The following is a 20,687-nucleotide window of genomic DNA, read 5'->3' as shown; positions in this document are numbered from 1 at the left end:
GGAGCAACACATTTAAATAGTGAAAAATAAAAATAAATCGATAAAATAAGTATAAAAATATGTAAACATTGAAATAATTAAATTTAAAAATAATTAAAAACTCTATGACACATTAAATTACTTAATTATGTTAATGTTTCTATATTTGATTTCGGCATTATTGGTCCTCCATACTACCAGATGATGAGATGAGAAAAGAAATTGGATTTATTAAATAGTAAAGTGGAAAATTATTACTAAAATGGATTTATTTTTACGAAATAATTGGTTAATAATTCACATTAGAAATTAGTGTTATTTTTTAAAAACTATTTTCGATACACATTTTATTTTTACCTCATTTACAAATGACCTGGCCAATTGTAAAAAAAAAAAAAAATAATAATAATAATAATTTGAAGATCCTAATGCTCAATTTGCATGGGTTAGAGTAAAATATTTTCAAATTTTGTGATTTGTAAAAAAATAAATATGTCATGTGCCGACCCCGTAATGGGAAAGCAGAAAGTTGTAACAACATTAAAAAAAATAAACATACAAAATTACGTATTTGCTGAAAATTATTGATTTACTTACATTTCAAAACCGATAAGGGTTGCATATAAAATGTTCATCACGGTGAACAAATGGTTAGCACATGTGCCAGACACTCTAAAATCAGCTTTTGACAATCTGAAACTTTTGTATCAATGCTGAGTGACAACAGCAGAGGCGTAGGCGGGGCATTGGCTTCGAGACATTCTGGAACATATTTTTCTACTTCAATTTCAAAAAGCAACAAAGAGGAGAAGCCTCTCTTTGGAAATATATGCAAGAAAAGAAAAAAACACAATGAAAATCTCTAAACAGTGTTTTCAGTATTTTCAAATATTACGTGGACAGCAAAGTGGCAACAACTATTGCCTCCTTTCCTCAAAATTTATCATAAAAAGATAAAAGATGAGAAGGCAAAAACATGTTGTATGACATAAACCTACAAGGTTTGAGCTAAAAAAAAAAAAAAAAAAATTCTCAGAGGCCATTCACCTCCCACAGCATTATCTCATTATGAGCCACAGAAAAGAGGAGCGTCCCCGAGGGGGAGAAACAACACGTCTGCAGAGAGTCGCTGTGCTGGAAGAAGTCCTGGAACTTGCCGCTGGTCCATTTGATCAGCTTCAACACTCGCTCTGAGAGTACAACGAGAGGTCAGACACCCAGTGAGACAGACAGTCGTGTCAAAAAGGCTTGAACCTCGTGCGGACTACCAGGTGACAGTTTACCTTTTGATCCCAACGCTATGAGTTGACTCTTGGAAGAGAGGCTGAAGCACGTTGCCCAGTGAGGCAGAGCCATCTTTTTGATTATCTTGTCAAATCCAAAACAAAAACCACATGAAATAATCAGTCAGCAATGCAGGCTCATAAAAGGAATACACAAATGAGACAGGTACCCTCTTCTTCGAGAGGCTGTAGAAAGTCAGCTCTTTCTCTATCCCGTAACCAGTGTAGATTACCAGACTGGGATCTGTTGGGCAGAAGGCAGCCAGGCTGGGGGGTGGGCTTTCATCCTATAATACAGTACATATATTAACATCAAACAAATTGCATAGTTTACAAATGCAGTAAATGCACAAGCATGAGAAATGACAGCATTTTTGAATCAAGAAGCAGCTGTGAGTTTGGGTGTAACATACCCTCTTTGCAGTTTTAGGGTCAATATCACTATAAAGTGCCTTTGGTGTCCTCACCAGAATCACTTAGTCATCATAAAATGCAAAAATGTAGCAGAATAATAAAACTCTGAAGTCTTACCATAAGTGGCCAAACATTTGTACTCATACCATTCCAAGGATAAGTCTCTTGAAATGTGCTCGGCGAACTACAATGTGAGTAATACGTGGCGAAATGATAACAAATCATTTTTGTTACTTGGTTTTACTGTTCACAACAAGTTAATTGATAAAACAGGTCATTCCATTGGGACAAGAAAACGAAACCATCGCTGTTAAAAACGTTTTTAGCAGACAACTTTCTGGTTTCCTTCGGACTTAAGATGTTGGGAATAAACAGATGGGACTCTACCTCTTGCCTATTGAGGTGGGGTGAACGGTTCCACTCTGACTCATACAACAAAAACAAATTCAAATGTTCTATCTTTTTTGATGTCATGTTGCACCAAAATGAAACGGAAGGCTAATTTATGTGTAATCCCATATGTCATGAACATATCGTGAAAACTGAATGATTGATTTTAGCACAACGCAATTGGTGCACTCGACATTTGCAGTGACATTTTCTGCTCTTTGCCAGTAGGACGTACCAGGCAATACGGTGGCGCAGGAAGTGTGAGCCAGTCGAGTAAACCACACTTGCACTTGAACCAATCGGCTGCCCACACACTGACGCGCCTGTCAACGCTGGCAGCCAACCACAGCTCGTTGCCAACCAGTCCAAAGTCCTTACACTGGAGAAAAGAGCAGCAAATAGCTTAAAAAAATGTCACAAAATGTCAGGAGAAGAATTCTGGCAAACGTTTTTTACAAGTTCAAAAAGCATCGCAAAAAACTCTAACCTTGTGTAACTGAGCTGCTGAGAGCTGAGCTAAGGAAATGCCAGGCCGTTTTTTTTTTTTTTTTTTTTTCTTTTGCAACAGAGGCCGAAACCTCGGTAACAGCACTCGAGCTGTCGAATGAAGTACCACTTCATGAGAATTTTCCATTTTTAAAGACATGAAGGAGTTCAAGAGGGGATACTTTAGTTTGCGGCAGAATTAAAAATGGAAGCATCTATCTATGTATCTGTCTGTTCGAAACAGCCCTCTCCCTAGAATCGGACCTGTTCACGAACACACTGGATGGTGGTGATGGCTGCTGCTTTGTGGTCCCTGAAAACGCGGATGGTTGATCCATCCAGGGCACGACTGACAGCTATGAGACCGTTTTTCCCACCAGAGAGGATAACGTCACCTGTTTATAATTAAAGCACACTGGATTATCCCATAAATCATCTACAGTCAAAAACATCGGGACGGAAACAATTCAAGATGTATCAAGGCCTCCACCCGCTTCTCACCGTTGGCAGAGTACTGGACGGCAGTGACAGCAACGCGATGGGGATGTAGCTTCCTCTCCATTTCAGAGGTGGCGAGCCGAAAGATGCGTAGGGTGCCGTCGCTGTATCCCGCCGCCACGCGCACACGCTGCATACCCGGAGAAGGGCTCCAGCACACACAGGTACAGGACTGGAATTGAGCAAAGCACACGATTATTAAATTGACCTGAGAACGAACGCAACATTCACCAGGTCGAAAGGATTTTCTATACTTTTCCATTTTTTTTTTTAAATTTATAAATAACGGAATATAAATACTGTACAGATTCAGCAATTGGCTACAGATACCACAAGATGGTGGAAAAGCACTACTTTTCTACTAAACAGGGCTATAGCCTAACTAAATGAAACTCCTCCCCACTTCAACATAGTTCCTTGGAACCAAGATGCCACAACACATTTTGGTGTTTTCTGAGGGGGTGCAGGAAAAAAACATTCCATAATGTGGATTAACGGATTAATTATATTTTCGTTCATTTCAATGGGGAAATATAACTTTAGTGTTTTGATACAAGCATGGTCATGGCATGAATTAAACTCGTATCTCAAGGCACCACTCGTATCTCAAGGCACCACAAGGCACCACACACACACAATGTGTATTTGTGCTCGGTAGCACAAATACACATTGTTAAATTAATAGCTCTCTGTCAGTGTCAATCCAAACTGTTTCCACGTGAATTACATTCGACGGTCCTCACCTGGTCGAGCACCTGGAACTGCACCACCAGTTCATTACCGGGGATGGACCACACCCTCAGACTGCCGTCTTCGCTGCAGGTGGCAAAGTGGGTCTCATCCGTCTGAAAGGCCAAATCATTCACCTGAAAAACAGACAGGTTGCACTGAGATGTTAATAACAATTCAGCAAGAAAAACGTACGCCGAGTTTATTCTAAAACCAGCGTTGTAAGTATAGTACTCAAAGCAGGTTTTTAATTATAGAGTCACATTAATGACAGCCTGCCTGCAGTTCCTCTATTGATTTTTTTTGCTACGAGGGTTCCGACACCAAGAGCAGGGGGCTGTTTTTCAGCGGTACAAATGTGTGATTGCCTTGCTCCTACTAATCATTAACTCTGCAGTCAGTCAGGTTCATATGTAGGGGTTTATTTTGGCACTCTAAGCAATGCAGCAGTTTTATTCTATTTTAATATCCATAAAAGAAGCTAAGAAAGGGGGAAAGCAGTACAGTAATCCCCCACATATTCATCGTTCACGTTTCACAAAATCACCTAGCGGTATTTGCAATTTCTTTCTCTGGAACCCAAGACTCACAATTTCTGTGCTCTTTCTAAAACGCTCTTTTTTATTTAGATTTTTTTTTCTAGTCGCTCAGTCCCTCGCGAATAACGGGAGACTGCTGTACAGGTAGTCACATTTTTCCAGATAACTACGTGCTCAAGCGATTTACCACATCAGACGTTGTTACCTTATTCTTGTGGCCGCTGACCAGCCGGATGTTGCTGTTGTCCAACCAGTCTATGTACCACAAGGTTCCCATGGTGGTGCCCACGATGCCCATGTCCATTGTGTTGTCAAAGGCGGCGCTGACCGTGGTCCCATCCAGCATTATCTCCTGCTTCAACACCACCGATGTCCCGCTTCGGGAGGAAAAAAGACAATGAGCTCATTGTGAAAATAGAAATGACATCATTCAACAGTCCCTGGTGACTGGCTATCAAACACATTTAAAAAAAAAAAAAAAAAAAAAAAAAAAAAAAAAAAAAATCACCTTTTAAAAGACTTTTTGTACAGGATTCTTTGTGAAATTAATGAAAACTAAAGGGCACAACTATTATATAGTTACTTATTTGGGTATGTGAGATAACTGCTCTGAATTTATTCTAAAAGAGTTTGTCTTGACCATTTGGTGAAAAAAGTAAACAACATAACCTCTTTTCGATGAACAGGGTTGTATGGGGGCAGCATTGTACCAAGCTTATGATAATGAACATTCAGATCCTTTTCTGATTGTAAATGTCTACATTTATGATCCCCCTTCAATATGACGCCATCTACTTCAATTATTATACTAATCACCATAACAACCACACGAGTGTGTACCCACCCTTCAGTCTAGATCATAATGTCTGTTAGGAGTATCGCATGCAATGAAAGAAAAGGCACATTAAAACTCTTCAAACATATTCATGGCGACAGCACTCAACCTTTTAATATGCGCGCCTGGATAAAGTACATTATATAAACCAAGTGGCCTAAGATTTTGGTTGTGTAGGTTTTCTAACCAGAATCTTTTTATGTTGAGAATCTGTGTAAAAACAAACAAAAAATAATAATTTGCGACAGTTTATAACCTCATAAAATAATAATGATATAAAATAAGAATTTGAGAAAGGGGCAAATATTTTTCAAGGCACTGTATATGTGCCTTGCGATCGGCTGGCGAGGTAAGCCTATAAATAATAGGATATGAATAATGTTCAGTAGATAAATGCTGAGGAGCTCCAAACCTGTCTTTTCTGCACGCCTTGCCCGCAGGCTTCATACGCCGCACACCTTCTACCTCCCACAGTCGCAGCCAGTGGGTGTTGCTGCCTGTCAACAGAATATTCCCTCGGCACAGCAGTACACCTTAAACAGAAAACACACACACACACACACACACACACACACACACACAAAGCATCAGGCTTCTGTGTCGCTGCAGGAAAGCTGCGCAAATTCATCACCCTTTTTTTTCTTCCTCCAAAGGTGGGAGACAACGGCTGCTTTTTGCGCATCGAGACCTCTGTTTCCCAATCGTTTTGAAGTCAAGGCACATATTTTACATGTCCCCAAATATTATGTATAAGAAATAATGATGATCTCATCTCAATTTACGTAGTGTCAAATCTTGCTGTTGCATGAATAACAAGTGGATACAGACGTTCATGTCCAGTCAGCCATTTAGTGGAAGAGCATTTAACTGTTCTGCCGGTCACTGTACATCACTGGCATAGATAGATGAAAAAAGATATTTATATATTTATAGTACATATACATACATTACTGGGCCACTCCACTGAATCGGTGCTATTGGCGTCCCCAGGCAATAAAATGCATAAATGCATGATACAACTAACTTTAAAATATTGGTTTTATTAAGTGACGTGTCCTGCACATTGATCTGCTTGCATATTTTATAAATACAATTTAAAATATTAATTTTAACTACCTTGAACACTCGAAAAATAGCATTTGTTGCATGGCCCTGCTGACTAAAATTAGACTTTACAATGAAAGAATAACTTATTCAAAAAAAATATATATTTAAAATATTTGTGCTATGTTTATTTTAGATAGAAAAAAAAAACTAATTTACACTAGCTCAGTCTTTTATCCCTCTGAAAAATTCGGAATATTCCACAAGTCACATGGTCCACAGGAATTTGCACCGATTCAGTGGAATGGCCCTTCCACAATTTAATGAATACGGTAGTTTTCAGACCAACTGAGTAATATTGGATAATTTCCCTGTGGATAACTGACAAGCTCACACGGCCTAGTGGTTGGGAATCACTGATCTAGATAATTCCGAATTTGTACCAATCTCTCCCTCGTCAGCCTCCCATGTCATGAAGCAGCTCTGTGTCTTGATGTCCCAAGCGCAAAGGTGTCCTCTGTTGGTGGCGGTGAACAGCAAGGAGTCCGAATGGTAGCACAGAGCTGTCAGTTCCACGTCGCCCACCTCGACTGGCGTTCTCACTCTCTGGAGCTAAAAGCATGGTCAGGGATGATGTCAGGCCTTTGTATACCAGAGCACGTAATCTGTAATAGTGTGATTGAATCTCCAAGGCATTGTTTCCTTGCTTACTTTGAGCTCACCATCTTGACCTTGGCTGTGGAAGAGCCCAAAGTAAACACCTTGGCTGCCCACGCAGGCCAGCTGAGCGGCCACAGAGGGGCTGAAGGCTGCGTCGTGGATCGGCCCCAACACGCTCTCTTTGGAGAGCATCTGGAAGGTGGTGCTGCTCCACACAGCCACCACTGGGTCAGAGAAGTCTCCTAACAGGGTGTGGTCAATAGAAGCGGATCAGCCTTCCGTCAAAAGAAATCGTCAGTTTGAGTTTACAGTGAACCAATGCTTACGCATCCACATTCGGTAAAAATAAGCAAGAGATTCTTTTTAAAAATATATATAGTTTTACCCCTCCCACACGCTACAAACACACACACTTATGAAACACATTGTAAATGTATTTGACCACATAAATTGCAAGCCTAAAAAATACTGAACGGATTGTAGTGTTTGCGCCTTTAAGAGGCGGGGCCTGGTGGGGTGGGATGTGACGTCGGCGAGTCTGCACGTGAGTGTCTGGGCGTGAGCTGTGGCTGACAGCAGCTACTGCATGGTTGTGCTCATTTGTGTTTGTGGTTTACTGTTCTCCCGGCGTTCAACCCATTAAACAGTCATTATAAACCGCACATTTAAATGCTATAGCGGGGATTTCCACAACATACATTCCACAAAAATCACAGGAGGGCTACGGTAGATAAAGCGCAATATTGCGGGGGGAACACCGCATCGAATGTTTTTGTTGTTCGCTTTTCCCCACTAACCTATGGAGAGTAAGAAGCGATCGTCTTTGGAGAACGCGAGACTCTGCACTGCCCCTCTGTGGTAGGAAAAGGTATTCAGACAAGCGCCGCTCTGAATGGCCCAAATGCAAATGACGCTCCGGTTGGCACTTTTGCTTGCAGCGGACGCCATCATCTGAACAAATGATAACACAAGGTTCCTGAAACAATTATCATTGCTGTTACCAGAAGTAAGCGCATTTTTGTTGACGTGTAATCCAAACATAATTATTTTTACTACATAACCACTCCTTGACGTCTGATTTCAAAAGTAGTTATCCATCAATTTGCAAATTTGTAATATGATGAGACGATTATACAGAACAGTTAAATGGTTTCACAGTCATATCGGCTCTCTGATGTAAACCATAACTACAATCTGGCCCGTGACAAAAATGAGTTTGACAACCTAACAGAAACATCAGTAAAGAGAAGAATCAGTAAAATCTTTTTGACTGTACTTTCATTTGTATGTCTCTTTCTGTCTGTCTGTCTCTCCTAGCGAAATTGACTTAAAAATAGAAGCCTTGCTGCGCTTTTTCTTGCCAGGTAATTGGAGAGAGAGTGCTTTCTGGGAGGCACCTACTGCACCACTCGGCGATTAGGCTTCAAGGCTTAAAAACAGAAAGCAGTCCAAAATACGAGCTACGCCCCTGCTGAGAAAATTGCCGGTTGCTCCTTTGGTCCACTTTCTCTTCATTTTTTTTTTCTTCCTGAGGTGACTTCTCTCTAATCTCTGCAGTATAATCACATTTCTCCACTGCCATTTTCCAGTAATAGTGGACCCTTACTGGTGCCTTCATACCCGAGCATCGTTTGAGATTGCAAGACAAGATATCTCTTCTCTGTGGCCCTGCAAGTGTCTCTGATGCCCTGAGTTGACGTTCTCTACCACCACCACACCACCGCAGGAGTATGCAAATAAACCTGTAACATAAAAAAAAAATCAAAAATACAAATAAAAAGAGCTGCAGGAAAGCACGAAACAATCTCCGGTGTCTCCTGTGAGAAGAGGAGCTAGAGTAAACTCGTCCAAATTTCTTATAATTTGTATTGAATTTAATTTACACGAATGCCTTTGTTAGTACAGCTTACATGCTTGTTTTACTTTTTCTTATAATGCAGTAAATGAGGATAACCTTGGTCCGGGCTCCAAACCAGGTTCCCACGCCCATTGCCATTGTAACCAATGACTGTCTTCAGCATCATGCATGCTTCGCCTGGCTGCGGTGTCACAGCAGTCTGGGTAAAAGAAAATATTCGGACTGGTCAAAACAACGACAACAAAAACAAAATAAGACATTTCTGTATGTAGGCATGACGTTTTTACCTCATCAGGAATGGAATTCTTATAACGTGGTATGAAGTGTCTATAACAATCTGGACGCACCCGTCTCTTCCCAGTGAAATCTACAAAATGGCAAACATTACGCTGTAAATATATATCTATCTTTTATTCTTCATGAAGCAGGGAAGTTGGGGATTTACCATTGCTTTGAGGGTTGGTACTTAGTTTGATGATATCACCTAATTCTGTGATTTTTAAAAAGGATGTGGCAGGCTTGGGATGAGCGCTGGAATCTGAACCAGCGTCTGTGACTGCAACAAATGGAGTTAAGACTGCATTACACAAGTGTCAAAGAGAAAGGATGAAGCGACGAAATGTATCCCTGTCACAGACCCAAATAGTTTAATACAGGAAATGGCTCTAACTCTGTTGCTACGCAACAAGCTGCTTGAAGCTTGGTGATGCATAACCATGCAGACTTGAACTGTTTGTAGCTTAAACCTTTTGAAATGTCTTCATATGTACAAATGTAGATAGATGCCCAAACATACATGGTTGTGGAATATGTAGTGTATTTAGTCTTCAAGTAAAAGACATACACCTTTAGACACCGGCATGATCTAAAGCAGGGGTTACCACCACGGTGCCCGCGGGCACAAGGTAGCCCCCAGGGACTACATGAGTAGCCTGCGGGCCTGTTCTTAAAAATAAATCAATAAATTAAATTTAAAAAACAAAAACAAATCCTCACTTGTGATAAGACATTGTGACTTCCTAGGAATGTTATAGAAGTGATCATTTAAAAATGTAAACGCAGAGATTTATAGAACGTGTAGCATATTGATATTATATGTATTATATATATTATATCTCCTATCTTTCATAATCAGTGTTGAAGTCCTGTGTATAAAATCATACAATGATCAGTGTCGTCACATAGAGGAATATCATTCATTTTTACATCATATAATTAAAGGTATTTTGAGCAAATCTGTTACGTCATAAGTGTGTATCTAAATAGTAGCGCTTTGCATTAATCAGTACTCAAAAAGTAGCTCTTGGTTCCAAAAAGCTTGGTGACTCCAGAGCTAAAGAGACCCATTATGAAAACAATGTCAACAATGACAAACTGGCATTATGTTTACTATTTGTGTTTTTCACTAAAGGGAGTGCTACATCATACCAAGAGGTGGTTCTAATGATATATATTTTTTTATTACCATTCAGCTCGCCTTCGATGGCACTCAGATCCAGTGGCGGCGGAGGAGACAAGGGTAGAGGCGCCCTATCCCGAGGCATCTCAGCCACAGCTTAGCATTTGAAACGGTCAATCAGATCGCGCGCGGCCGTAGTTAGAATGCTGAGGTTAAGGAGAACGCAACATTTACTGTACCTGAGGTGGGCACAGATCGCGATGGTAAACTGTGGGCAAAGACAGCATCCAGGAAACGTTAGACAGGCATTTACATTCGAAAGACAAGAATCAAGATATCATAGTGATTGGTACCGTAATGTATGTAGCAAGTCAACCGGGTGTGCCAGGAAGTCCCAAAGGAAAATGGCATCCCCCACTGAGACCACACCATCTTGTGCAGGGGTGAAGCTCACCTGATTGATGGGCTGACTATGACCTATAAACATCTGCTCCACAAAATACATGCTTGAGTTACAATGGCACAAAACAAAAGCTTTCGTACTATAAAGCTGGGTGCCGCAAGAATTCTGCCATTTTCACTTTCTATCTATGCAAGTGACGTAAAGCGTCAAGCAGAACAATTAAATGCGCTTTCACTAGATGTCAGAAAGGCCACATTAACCTGCGTATCCACCATTTGCCATTTCTTCAACAGTGTATCAGCTTGTATCAATTTGTGAGGAAATTGAGAGGAGATCATCATTTTTTCAGTATACTGTATAGACTTGTTTAATTGTGTTGTGTGCCGTGTGATTCTTCTCATGTAAAATATGTGGTCAATAAAGGTTGGGAAAACTGCTTTATAGAATAAAGGTTATCTTATGAAATGTCAGAACGCCTTTTCATTCAACAGTCCTTTGCATAAATCTGACTCATATTAAAATACCAATGGGAGTAAGAACTGTGTAAGTTTATCTCGTCTTATCTTATCCAGATAAACTGGATTCAGTGAAATATGTAAATGAATTGCTTTCTGTGTACCTGTGACTTCAAACTAAAATGCATGTTGTAATCCCACACTTTGACTGCATTATGTCCCGCTGTGACCAAAAAACGGCGGTCTTGGCTCACAGCTAGAGATGAACACCAGTGCTTGTGCACCTTGGACACCTGTCACGCATACAAAAAAAGCAGTCTGAAGTAAATCACTGCTTCGTAGGGAATGAAAATGTCACATGACGATTTCAGGAACTAAAATAGTCAGTCGCAATGTGTTACCTGCCGGAGCAGACAACCCGTCTTGGTGTTGACCCAGAGGATTTTGTTAGCAGATGTCGCGACCAACAAATGCTCAGGGGAGGCTGACGAAAAGCAGACTTTCAGCGCAGAATCCAGAAAGGTGCTCTCCGAATCCAAAATGCTCACATCGAGACGGAGCGACTGATTGAGGAAACATGGAAACAACGTTTTTAATAGTGCAACGCACTGCTGCCAATTAAAGGAAAGCTACGTCCTCACCTCTACCCACGCTTCTACTAAAAGATTTCTGCAACCTTTACGAGGCTAAGGAATATATGCCTGTGGGTTTTGTTATAGTAACTGTCTAGATGTGTTGCTCCACCGTTTGTGTTCCGATAACCACTGTTATAAGGCTTATAACACCGTGACGCCGATGCTATTCATTAGCATGTCAATGGCGTTTTCCTATTCAATGTCAGCATTCCACTAGCAGACTTCAAGGGAAAGTTATGTGGTTTCTTTAAATAAAACGTGCAATTGTCTTTGTTAGTTTGACAGTAAACTTGAAGCCTCTTTTGTTGAAGAATTGTTCACTATCTGGCGAACTGCTGCTTGTTGTGAAGTGAGTTGAGTTGTGTTAGTGTAGAATTTCAGATGCACGGGTTTCAAAAAGGTACCTCCTCTAGCGACAGCGCGTCAGCAATGGTGATGGTGTACTCAGAGGGGCCGACAAAAGCCAGACAGCGGCTGTCGCTGCTCACTGTAAGAGCATCTGGAGCACGCCCAGTGCCTCGGGCAACCACACCACCTAGACGGTCAGGTTTTCAGGGAATCAAGCAGTGATTCTGCTGTCGGAGGCATTTAATATTTCAACTGGCAGGAGTAGCTCCGTGTCATCAATGAACGTGATTTGGCTTTGCACATTGGCGAGTAAAAGGTGTATACGCACAGACAATTCGGATCACGTGGCTGTCATTGTCACAGGAGTTGTAGAGGGCAAGAGAGCCCTCCGAGGCACCGCTGTACATACAGTCTCCATTGGGGGAGAAGGCAAGACCCACCACGTCACCTCTGTGATGACTATCATATGAGGATGGAGACAATGGAGACAAAAACACAATCGCTGTTCATGTTGATAATAAAATGCAATAAAATGAAACCAGATTGTGCCCAAAGCTGCCGTCAATGTGAGGATGTGCCACAAGACGCATGCCTTACTGTATGTTTAAGAACAAGTCTGACTACAAAAACACACACAAATACAATTAAAGCTACGGCTGGGCCCATACTTGTGCTCAGCCAAGAGCTTGCCACAGGAGATATCGAAGACTCGGACAATGCCTGAGCTGAAGCCACAAGAGAAGATCTGCTCGCTGGGATGGAAGGCCACTGAGCATGGCCTATCCTCTGACACAAAGTCATAAAGCTGTGAACAACATGGACACAACCGTGAGTCAAAAACAGTGGCATTACTAGAATGGGCAGTTGCTTTGGAGTTGCTCTAAAAAAAACAGCACTTCTTATTTGAGAGGGTTTAACGGAGGCAAACATATTATTGATTTTGATAAAATGTCAAAGATTGACCTGATGCAAGGAGTCCATCGACCAAATGCGCACAGAGCCGTCAGAAGAAGCCGTCGTGAGATGCCGGCGAATTCCATCCACACTGAAGCCTAACACAGTGCCAGTGTGCGACCTCATTAGCGTGTTGTAACCCCGGCTGCTCACATCAAGGAAACCCAGGTTACCAAAACAAGTGGCAGCCAGGACCTGCATGCTGTCAGATGACACAGATACCAGGCTCACGGGACCCTCATGTTCTAGAAAACAATTGGGTTGGAACGTCAACGAAAATGATGCGAGAACGGAGAATTGGTGAGGTATCGGTCGGTATCTTTAAAATGTTTAGCATCATGATAACATTAAGTGTAAACAAAACTATAAACCCCACTACAACCTATATGCAACCGAATACACCACAAAGACAAGATATTTAATGTTCAAAGTGGAAATAAAATGAATGAAGCTTCAACAATGAGTGTCCTCAGTTCTGAAACACTTTTTGAGTGTTGTTAAAAGGAAAGGTGATGTAACACAGTGGGAAACATGCCTCTGTTCCGGCTTGTTTGGAACGTGTTGCAGGCATCAAATTCAAAATGAGTGAATATTTGAGAGAAGAGAAAGAAAAAACAAAAGCTTTATCGGTTTCAAAAAAACATCGAAATATCTCAATGAATAAATACTTTAAATGCAACACATGAGCTGAATTCGTTCAGGTGATAAAAATGTTGTGAAAGTCTTAACTTCCAGCTCTTTTGGTTGTTGTCAAATTGCGCAGTATGCGCCACTCCTCTGTGCATTCACGCATTGAAGATGACATTATGATCTGGGGACTGGCCGTGTCCTGGTTGCTCCGAATAAAGGCTACGCTGCACTGCGATGTGCCTACCGGCTTCCAGGAAGACATTGGAAAAATCCAGAGGCCACAGCCGCAGGAAGCCATCTTCGGACCCCGTGGCACAGAAGGTCGAGCACACGCTCAGGCTATTGATGGCGATACCTGGACCTGGGAAATGCACAGATTTTCCACTCACTTTCAGGATTTAAAAGAAAAATCCCTTTCTTCCAATTAGGGCTGGCCATTTAGGCCTTAAAATAAAACCCATTTCCAGTTTTAAATGATTTTTCGCCTTGGCTTGAAGAAAAAGCAATGATATTATTCAAAATTAGTATTATTTTCAACTTGGAAGCAATTAGCTTGGGTCAAAAGTTTCCAACATCTCAATTAATCACCACTTTCGCAATGTATAAATGGCCACCATGTCTTTGGAAATGTTCAGCGCCACTGACTCTGTCATTGCCTTCCACCAAGTTTCTTTCTTGTCATGTGTAAAACAATGTGAATATGACTCCGCTCCTGTTGTGTGTTTCTCAGCAGGAACCTGCCAGTTGCTTTTTTTTTTTTTTAATATTCAAAAGAAAAGAAAAGAAAAGTTGGTAAATCGGCAACGCTGACTGTGCTTTTGTGAACTACCGCCTCTCTGTTGGCAGCCATGTTGTTAGTACAAGCAGTACACCTCAGGCAGGGCCAAACCCACCTTTGTTGAGAGTCCATTTCTCCTGCTGCTGCTGCTGCACTGGAAACAACCACCTGACATTTCTAATGACAACTCTAGTGTAGTCAATCTCAAAGATGTGGCCACACCTGGTGCTAGCAAAGCTGCAGTGAGAAAGCCAAAGAGGGAAAAAAAAACATCCTGAAGAAATTCCCACGCTTTCGGAATTAAAGGATTGCAGATTGCTTACTCACAGCAACCTATCCTCAAGATGCTGTTCGGGGGAGTCTCCTTCCTCAAAGGCCACATCAGTGAAATCCAACGGGCGATATTCACCGAGGTTGATTGGGCATGAACGCAGCGTGCCTTTGCGTGCCCGCCACAGACGAATGCTATCATGACCGCATGACACCAGCCTGAAACCACATTGCGGCACACAAACACAGAGTGACCCACTGGTTTTTCATCCCCATTAATTGCCAAGTTAACGTTATTGAGAGAGCATCACTTCAGTGGTGGGAAAAGTGAAAAATCAAGAAGACAAAAGCACTTCAACTTACTCAACAGAAACTTTTACCATAAAACAATGCATACGGTGCGTACAGAAATACCAGCAGAGAAGAAGCGAGCGTACCTTGTCTCATCAAAGTTGGCAATCTTCATGGTTTTAATGTCCACGTCCACTTTTGTCTTCGCAAACATGCTCACTTCTCCGCCGTTGCCGACATTGGCTGTGTTCCACACAACCAGCAACTGTCAAACACAACAACAATCAGGCAGCTGCACCAAACAAGAAGAAAGGCAATCACGGCATTTGAAATTATAAAATGGAGGTGGTGGTGGTGCCATATTGAGCTTTTGAAATACAGTATACGTATGCAAATACAGTATATGGTGGGGCATCTGAGGTACTTGCCGTTTTACCGCGGCTGTCTTTCCCCACACCACAGAGAATGCTGCCGCTGTGTGAGAAGCTTTGAAAAGAAAAGTACACAATTACTGAGAGCAAAGTGCTTGCATCTACTGTGCATGTAAGGGAACGGTTTAGCAGCTGGATACCTAAGAGATGTTACTGAATGAGCATGCATCCTGAACATGGCCACACAGTTTCCTTTGAGGTAGTTCCATATTCGAACTACACAGTAATTACCAGTTTGTGCGGAGGCCAGCAATGTAGTGTTGCCATTAAATGCCAGTGCAGACACCTGACAGACAGACAGAAACAGTTATTTCGCAAATAAATCGGGAGCTGAGCTGAAAGCATGTTCTGGCCTAACAGAGACACGCTAAATAAGTGCGTCAAGATGCCATTGAAATGATCCATCCATCTAATACACCCCTTTGAGCTGGACACCCCATCTAATGGGGATATACCAAAAGTCAGCTTCCAACACATTGGAGGTCAATTTACCTTATCAGTGTGGCCAATGAAGAATCTCTGCTCATTCGAGTCTATCTTCATGGAGACAACAATAGCGTGACATGGATAGACCACAGAATCGCCGGACATGGTCCATAAGGCCTAAAATATAAAGTACAGCAGACTGCCATAAGTCTAACTGTAAGTGTTTGTTAAGCCAGTGTGATGCATGTTTCAATATTACCCATTCTGTCTCACCAAGGGCCTTTAAAAAAATAAAATAAATAAAAATAATAATAGTTTCGACACACAGTTAAAGGCCCAACAGCAACAATGGCAAAAAAAGGAGATTGGAAAACAAGAAACGAGAACAGTATATACAGTACAGTATATATCTGAAGTGTGGACTAAAGAACATACAGTATAGAAATGTACATTGTACTGATATGGCCTAAATAAGCCTACACATTTGGTGGTGGCTCCTCCAAAACCAATTATTCTCCTGAGCCTGAGAATCGGGTCTGGCAAGAGCTTCTATGAGAAGAGAGAGAGAGAAAAAAGAAAAAAAAGGCTAAATGCAACGAGTTCTGCCTCTACTGCATTTACTGTCTAGCATTTTATCTTACCTGCACCTCTTCAGGACTGACAGCAACCTGACAAGAAATAGAGATTAAAATACAGCCCATTATAGCAATGACATGTTTTTGCAGCGTCACCACCTCCTCTTCTGCTTCCTCCGGGTGCTGCATGAGCCCATCCTCCTCATTGACAAACGGTGGGGGCGAGGCGTGTCGACCGGGGTGTGGCGATTCCTGCTCAGCCACCCCCTCAGTGACGACTTCAGGCAGCTCGGGTATACTGATCACCTGCTGCGAAAACAGAGCCGATGGAAGAAAAAAACATTTGCACATGGAAAAGATGAAAGGGTTTGCACAAGTAGCAGTATCTTTTTGTTGATAATCAATCTTACTAATTCGGGGCAGGGGGGTTGGGGTTCTTCTTCTATGAGGCTGGGCACATTTGCTGAAAAATATCAGATAGTCAGCGACAGTGGAGGGCACATTGAAATGAAAAGAAATGCGTTTTTCTGGGTGCCTTAAGATACTCACGGGCCTCCACCTTTAAAGGTCCTTTTCGTATGATACCACTGTTTAAATCTTCTTCTAATGGAAACCTGATAGAAGAAGACGTGTGAGGGCTCACATGGAAACAAATTAACACATTAGCTCAGGAAAGGTTGGAAAACACTGATCATTATGATAATTGGCTAGAGTTTGCTTGAATTGCTTAAATTGATCTCTTAACGTTGCTCAACGACATCAGCCTAAGTTTTACACTGCCTTCAAGAGCTTGCAGACGTTTCCGGGTCACTGTTCTGTACTACAAACGGCACTGGTATTCCACTTATTTGCCCATAATCACAAAAAAAGCTCCTCTGCATTTAACCCATCACAGTTGCAAAGCACACCGCACAGCACGGGGCCAATTGTCGTGCCTTGGTTAGCGGTTTTTACACCTTTGACGCCTTGCTCAATGGCACCACAGCTGCGTGTGAGAACCAGTATACAGACTTGAACCCAGCTTCCGCTTTTTCCAATACAGATGCTTTGAGCAACAAGTTCTGGTGGCTTACGCAGTATCGGCTTTTACAGCTCTAATGGGGATTATTGAACAATCTTTGCGTGAAAGAGGCTATTGATTTCATCTTAAGCTATTACCTGAGCAGTCAATATCTCATTCAAATCTCAATTAAAGTTGCTGCACGGAAAAATTGTTTGAGGTCCAAAAGTGGAGAAAAAGATCAATTCAGCCTTCGGGAGATGTCACCTGATGTAATGGTAGCACTTCTGCCAGGTGAGTCCCTTGGGCACAGGAAACGACATGTCTCTGGGCATGGGTCCAGTGCCGTCTGAAGGCAGCACGCCCATTTGCTTGGCGTCATGGTAGGAAACCTCTGCAGCCAGAGCGGATTGGACAAGGAGATGAGAGAGGTGACGACAAGCTTATGGAGACACGCGTGGAGATACAAGGATATAGAATGAGGCTTGTGTCAAGGAAATACTAGTTCACGGGATGAAGTCAGAAAAATAATATGGCTTTGCGCTTACAAAATTGTATTTTATGTTCATTATAACCCTATATTATCTTGTTTTATTGAGAGAATAAATCACTTCTTAGAGGCATCATGATGTAGTTGTACTGCCTCCTTAAATGAGATCGAGGAATACAAAATGAATATGAATATACATTTTACTTCACCAAATGTAGGGGCGAGGGGGGGACAGTTAAATTAACGCAATAAATATTACAAGACTCTCGGAAATGTAAATACTCGCCCACCGCTGATCTTAAATATCATTTAATAAGATTTTAATAGAGTATATTTTTGTATGCTATGGCATTTTTAATCCCACTGTTAAGATTACAAAACCTAATTGTCCTGCCAAGAAACATCTTAATTGTCATCATTTGTCATTATTATCCTCCACATTAGCATGTTTAATTTATATTGTGAATACATCATTCGTGTAATTTCTGTGCTGGGGAGTCTCACCGGGATTAAGCATCAGGTCGCTGGTAAATATGTTTTTCACACACATGTAGGAGCACAGCTTGATGCTCTTCAGATGACTGAAGTAGAGTTGGTTGAGGTAGGTCGTAAGCGTACGCTGCAGATCCATCATCAAACAGGTCCAATGCACCTTGGGGAGTGCCAGAGGCCCGTAACCTACCCACGGGAACAAAAACTCTCAAAGCACCGTAGAAGACGACAACGTCGTTACACAGTATGATTAAGAACAGTGGGTGCATTTTACGTTGTCGTGTAGACGTGGCTGTCGTTTCACGACTACAATCAACTTCAGACCCGCACTGGAAGGGGAAGAGAAGCGACGTGGCTGTGGATTTGAACTCTTTGAACATGTTGGAGACGGAGATACGGACCACGCGGCCATCCTTTGCATCACAACAGATAAAGAGGGAGGGACTTAGCAGTCATGTCATTGATTCAATCTGATGTAATGAATGCAATTGAAGGAGACATCGTCAATCTCAGAAATGAAGGTACCGCTTTAAGAAGTAGCTGCTGAGTTTATGTGTAATGTGTGGTTCGCAGTATCCAACATCAGCAATAGTACCTCCGCAGTAACATCCAGGATCACCAAAAACGATTTTCCTGGACTCGGCTTGAAGAGGATGTATAAATATCGTCCTGTCAGACCCAGAGACTGTTGCGAGTTTTTAGGAATCTGAATGTGGCTGTCAGTAGGTACAGAACCCTTGATCCGAAACACAGAACTGTTGAGGGTCTTGTCCTAAGGTGGTTTGTGGGAAATGAAAAGACACAAAACAGACAGCTGTTGTTAGCAGTTGAGAAAACTGCAAATCGTTTCCATCCTTTTCACCGTGACATCCGTGACGTCACATTACACATACTTGAAGGTGGCAGAAGACTGGGCTTTCTCCAATGGCGCCACTAATAAATAAACACTAACATGTAATTTGACCAAGACAGAGTGATTGTGAAAAAACAGTAGATGGCTAAAATTGTGATTTTAGCCTTCTTCTTAACCGCATTGTTAGAATGTTTGAAGTGTCAGTTGAAAAGATTGTAACATGACGGCAAATAGTTTTAAAAGACACAAATCGCAGGTAAGATGATTCAAAAATAGACAGGGTGGAAATTTAAACACAACCCCCCCCCCCAGCAACCGTAAGCTTTTATATACACATGTAAAAATCTTCTATACACATGCATATACACGCATATATTGCCCCAAAAAAAGTCACCAAAGAACTGTCCAAAAAATAGGCCAGACATTATTTAACAATGTTTAATGTTGTGTGCGTGATTCATTGCCAGCCTTCCCGGTTAACATGGATGGATATTTGACTTCTAAAGCCGACAATGGCAGTGAATGTGTTCAACAATGTTTTCAATGTTATTCTTTATCAATAGTAGAATATTTTGAATCAAGACAGAATTTGTGGTCTCTTAACAGCACTACATCTGGCGACGCAAACCCAAGCATAACAAAATGTTCATCATCGTTTCAGTTCAGGTCAACGGTGCTCACATTCTGCCACCCGGAAGTGTCCACTTGTCCAAGCAAGCGTTTTAACAGTGAGGGTTTGAACCATGACAGATAAAGTGCAGTTCACGGCATTACATCACAATATTTACCGTGTATAGCGACACGTCTCCTTCTTTGGATGCCTTTTGCCACTCTGACACTCGGAACTGTTTGAATATGTTGACGTAAGGATGCTGCCAATCATCTAGAAACACAAATTGGCGTCATTTGAGTCAGAGTTCAAGGCGACACTTGAGAAATCGATATAACTGCAATAAGGAACGCAGACGGCTGTCATTAAAGTGCCCTCGTCGAGGTTCAGCTAGCTGCCGATATAAGGCAACACATCAGAAATCAAGCTTGTTCTAGTGTGTAACTGCTAAGGGAATTAAAGTCATTAAAGCTGGCATATTAGTGCAGGTTCACCTCAACTGTTAAATTCGTACCTTTGGCGGCCATTGACGGGGAACAATTCCAATCCACCCGTGGATCGAATCATTTACACACGTTAGCTTCGGCACATCCTCCGTACAGACAGTATTGCTAAACACACAACTAAGTGCCCTCTCTGTGGACAAGTGCTGTTTTTGTTTGTTGTTTTTTTTTAACTACATAAACTTTAAAAGCTGAGCTAGAAGCAGTCCAAGTTATCAGGAGCAGAAAGAGAATTACAAAGACGAACTGACAACAACCGAAACAGTTGTATCCTTCCCGCTCCATTCACCGCCGTTGCCAATGACAGCGCGGGCGATATGACGTCATCGCGTTGGCTTATGGGTAATGTAGTTAAAAGAAAATTGTTCCGGCCCCCCTCATTGAATTCCAACTGCATGTAAAACAAAACGTTCAGGGGAACTATAACTG

General features: G+C 41.8%; 1 protein-coding gene across 2 annotated transcripts; it reads right to left on the bottom strand.

The window, feature by feature from the left end:
- Positions 1–559: 559 nt before the first annotated feature.
- Positions 560–20,550, bottom strand: wdr90 (WD repeat domain 90). Of its 2 annotated transcripts, none has more exons than XM_061706438.1 (43): positions 20,270–20,550; positions 19,934–20,028; positions 18,888–19,064; positions 18,567–18,705; positions 18,305–18,478; positions 17,578–17,704; positions 16,860–16,924; positions 16,721–16,773; positions 16,470–16,619; positions 16,377–16,403; positions 16,216–16,284; positions 15,802–15,912; positions 15,450–15,595; positions 15,307–15,364; positions 15,025–15,143; positions 14,645–14,806; positions 14,433–14,554; positions 13,784–13,900; positions 12,919–13,154; positions 12,624–12,760; positions 12,284–12,414; positions 12,012–12,142; positions 11,374–11,535; positions 11,137–11,265; positions 10,468–10,601; positions 10,354–10,382; positions 10,181–10,270; positions 9,161–9,271; positions 9,003–9,082; positions 8,812–8,914; positions 8,478–8,599; positions 7,655–7,808; positions 6,909–7,099; positions 6,641–6,809; positions 5,566–5,686; positions 4,524–4,695; positions 3,794–3,916; positions 3,054–3,222; positions 2,817–2,947; positions 2,302–2,445; positions 1,433–1,549; positions 1,263–1,347; positions 560–1,169 (listed from the first exon to the last, which is right to left on the bottom strand). In XM_061706438.1, exons 1-43 carry the CDS (start codon positions 20,280–20,282, stop codon positions 1,012–1,014), a joined length of 5,253 nt encoding a protein of 1,750 aa, XP_061562422.1. In that variant the 5' UTR covers positions 20,283–20,550; the 3' UTR covers positions 560–1,011. The 2 variants fall into 2 exon arrangements, with proteins under 2 accessions (XP_061562422.1, XP_061562423.1); XM_061706439.1 differs by having other exon boundaries at positions 16,470–16,616.
- Positions 20,551–20,687: the final 137 nt, after the last annotated feature.

The sequence above is a fragment of the Phycodurus eques genome, chromosome 19 (assembly GCF_024500275.1).
Source record: "Phycodurus eques isolate BA_2022a chromosome 19, UOR_Pequ_1.1, whole genome shotgun sequence".
In the NCBI taxonomy this organism is placed as follows: Eukaryota; Metazoa; Chordata; class Actinopteri; order Syngnathiformes; family Syngnathidae; genus Phycodurus; species Phycodurus eques.
The sequence above is the reverse complement of the archived record's forward strand: the minus strand, read 5'-3'. Positions and strand labels throughout refer to the sequence as shown.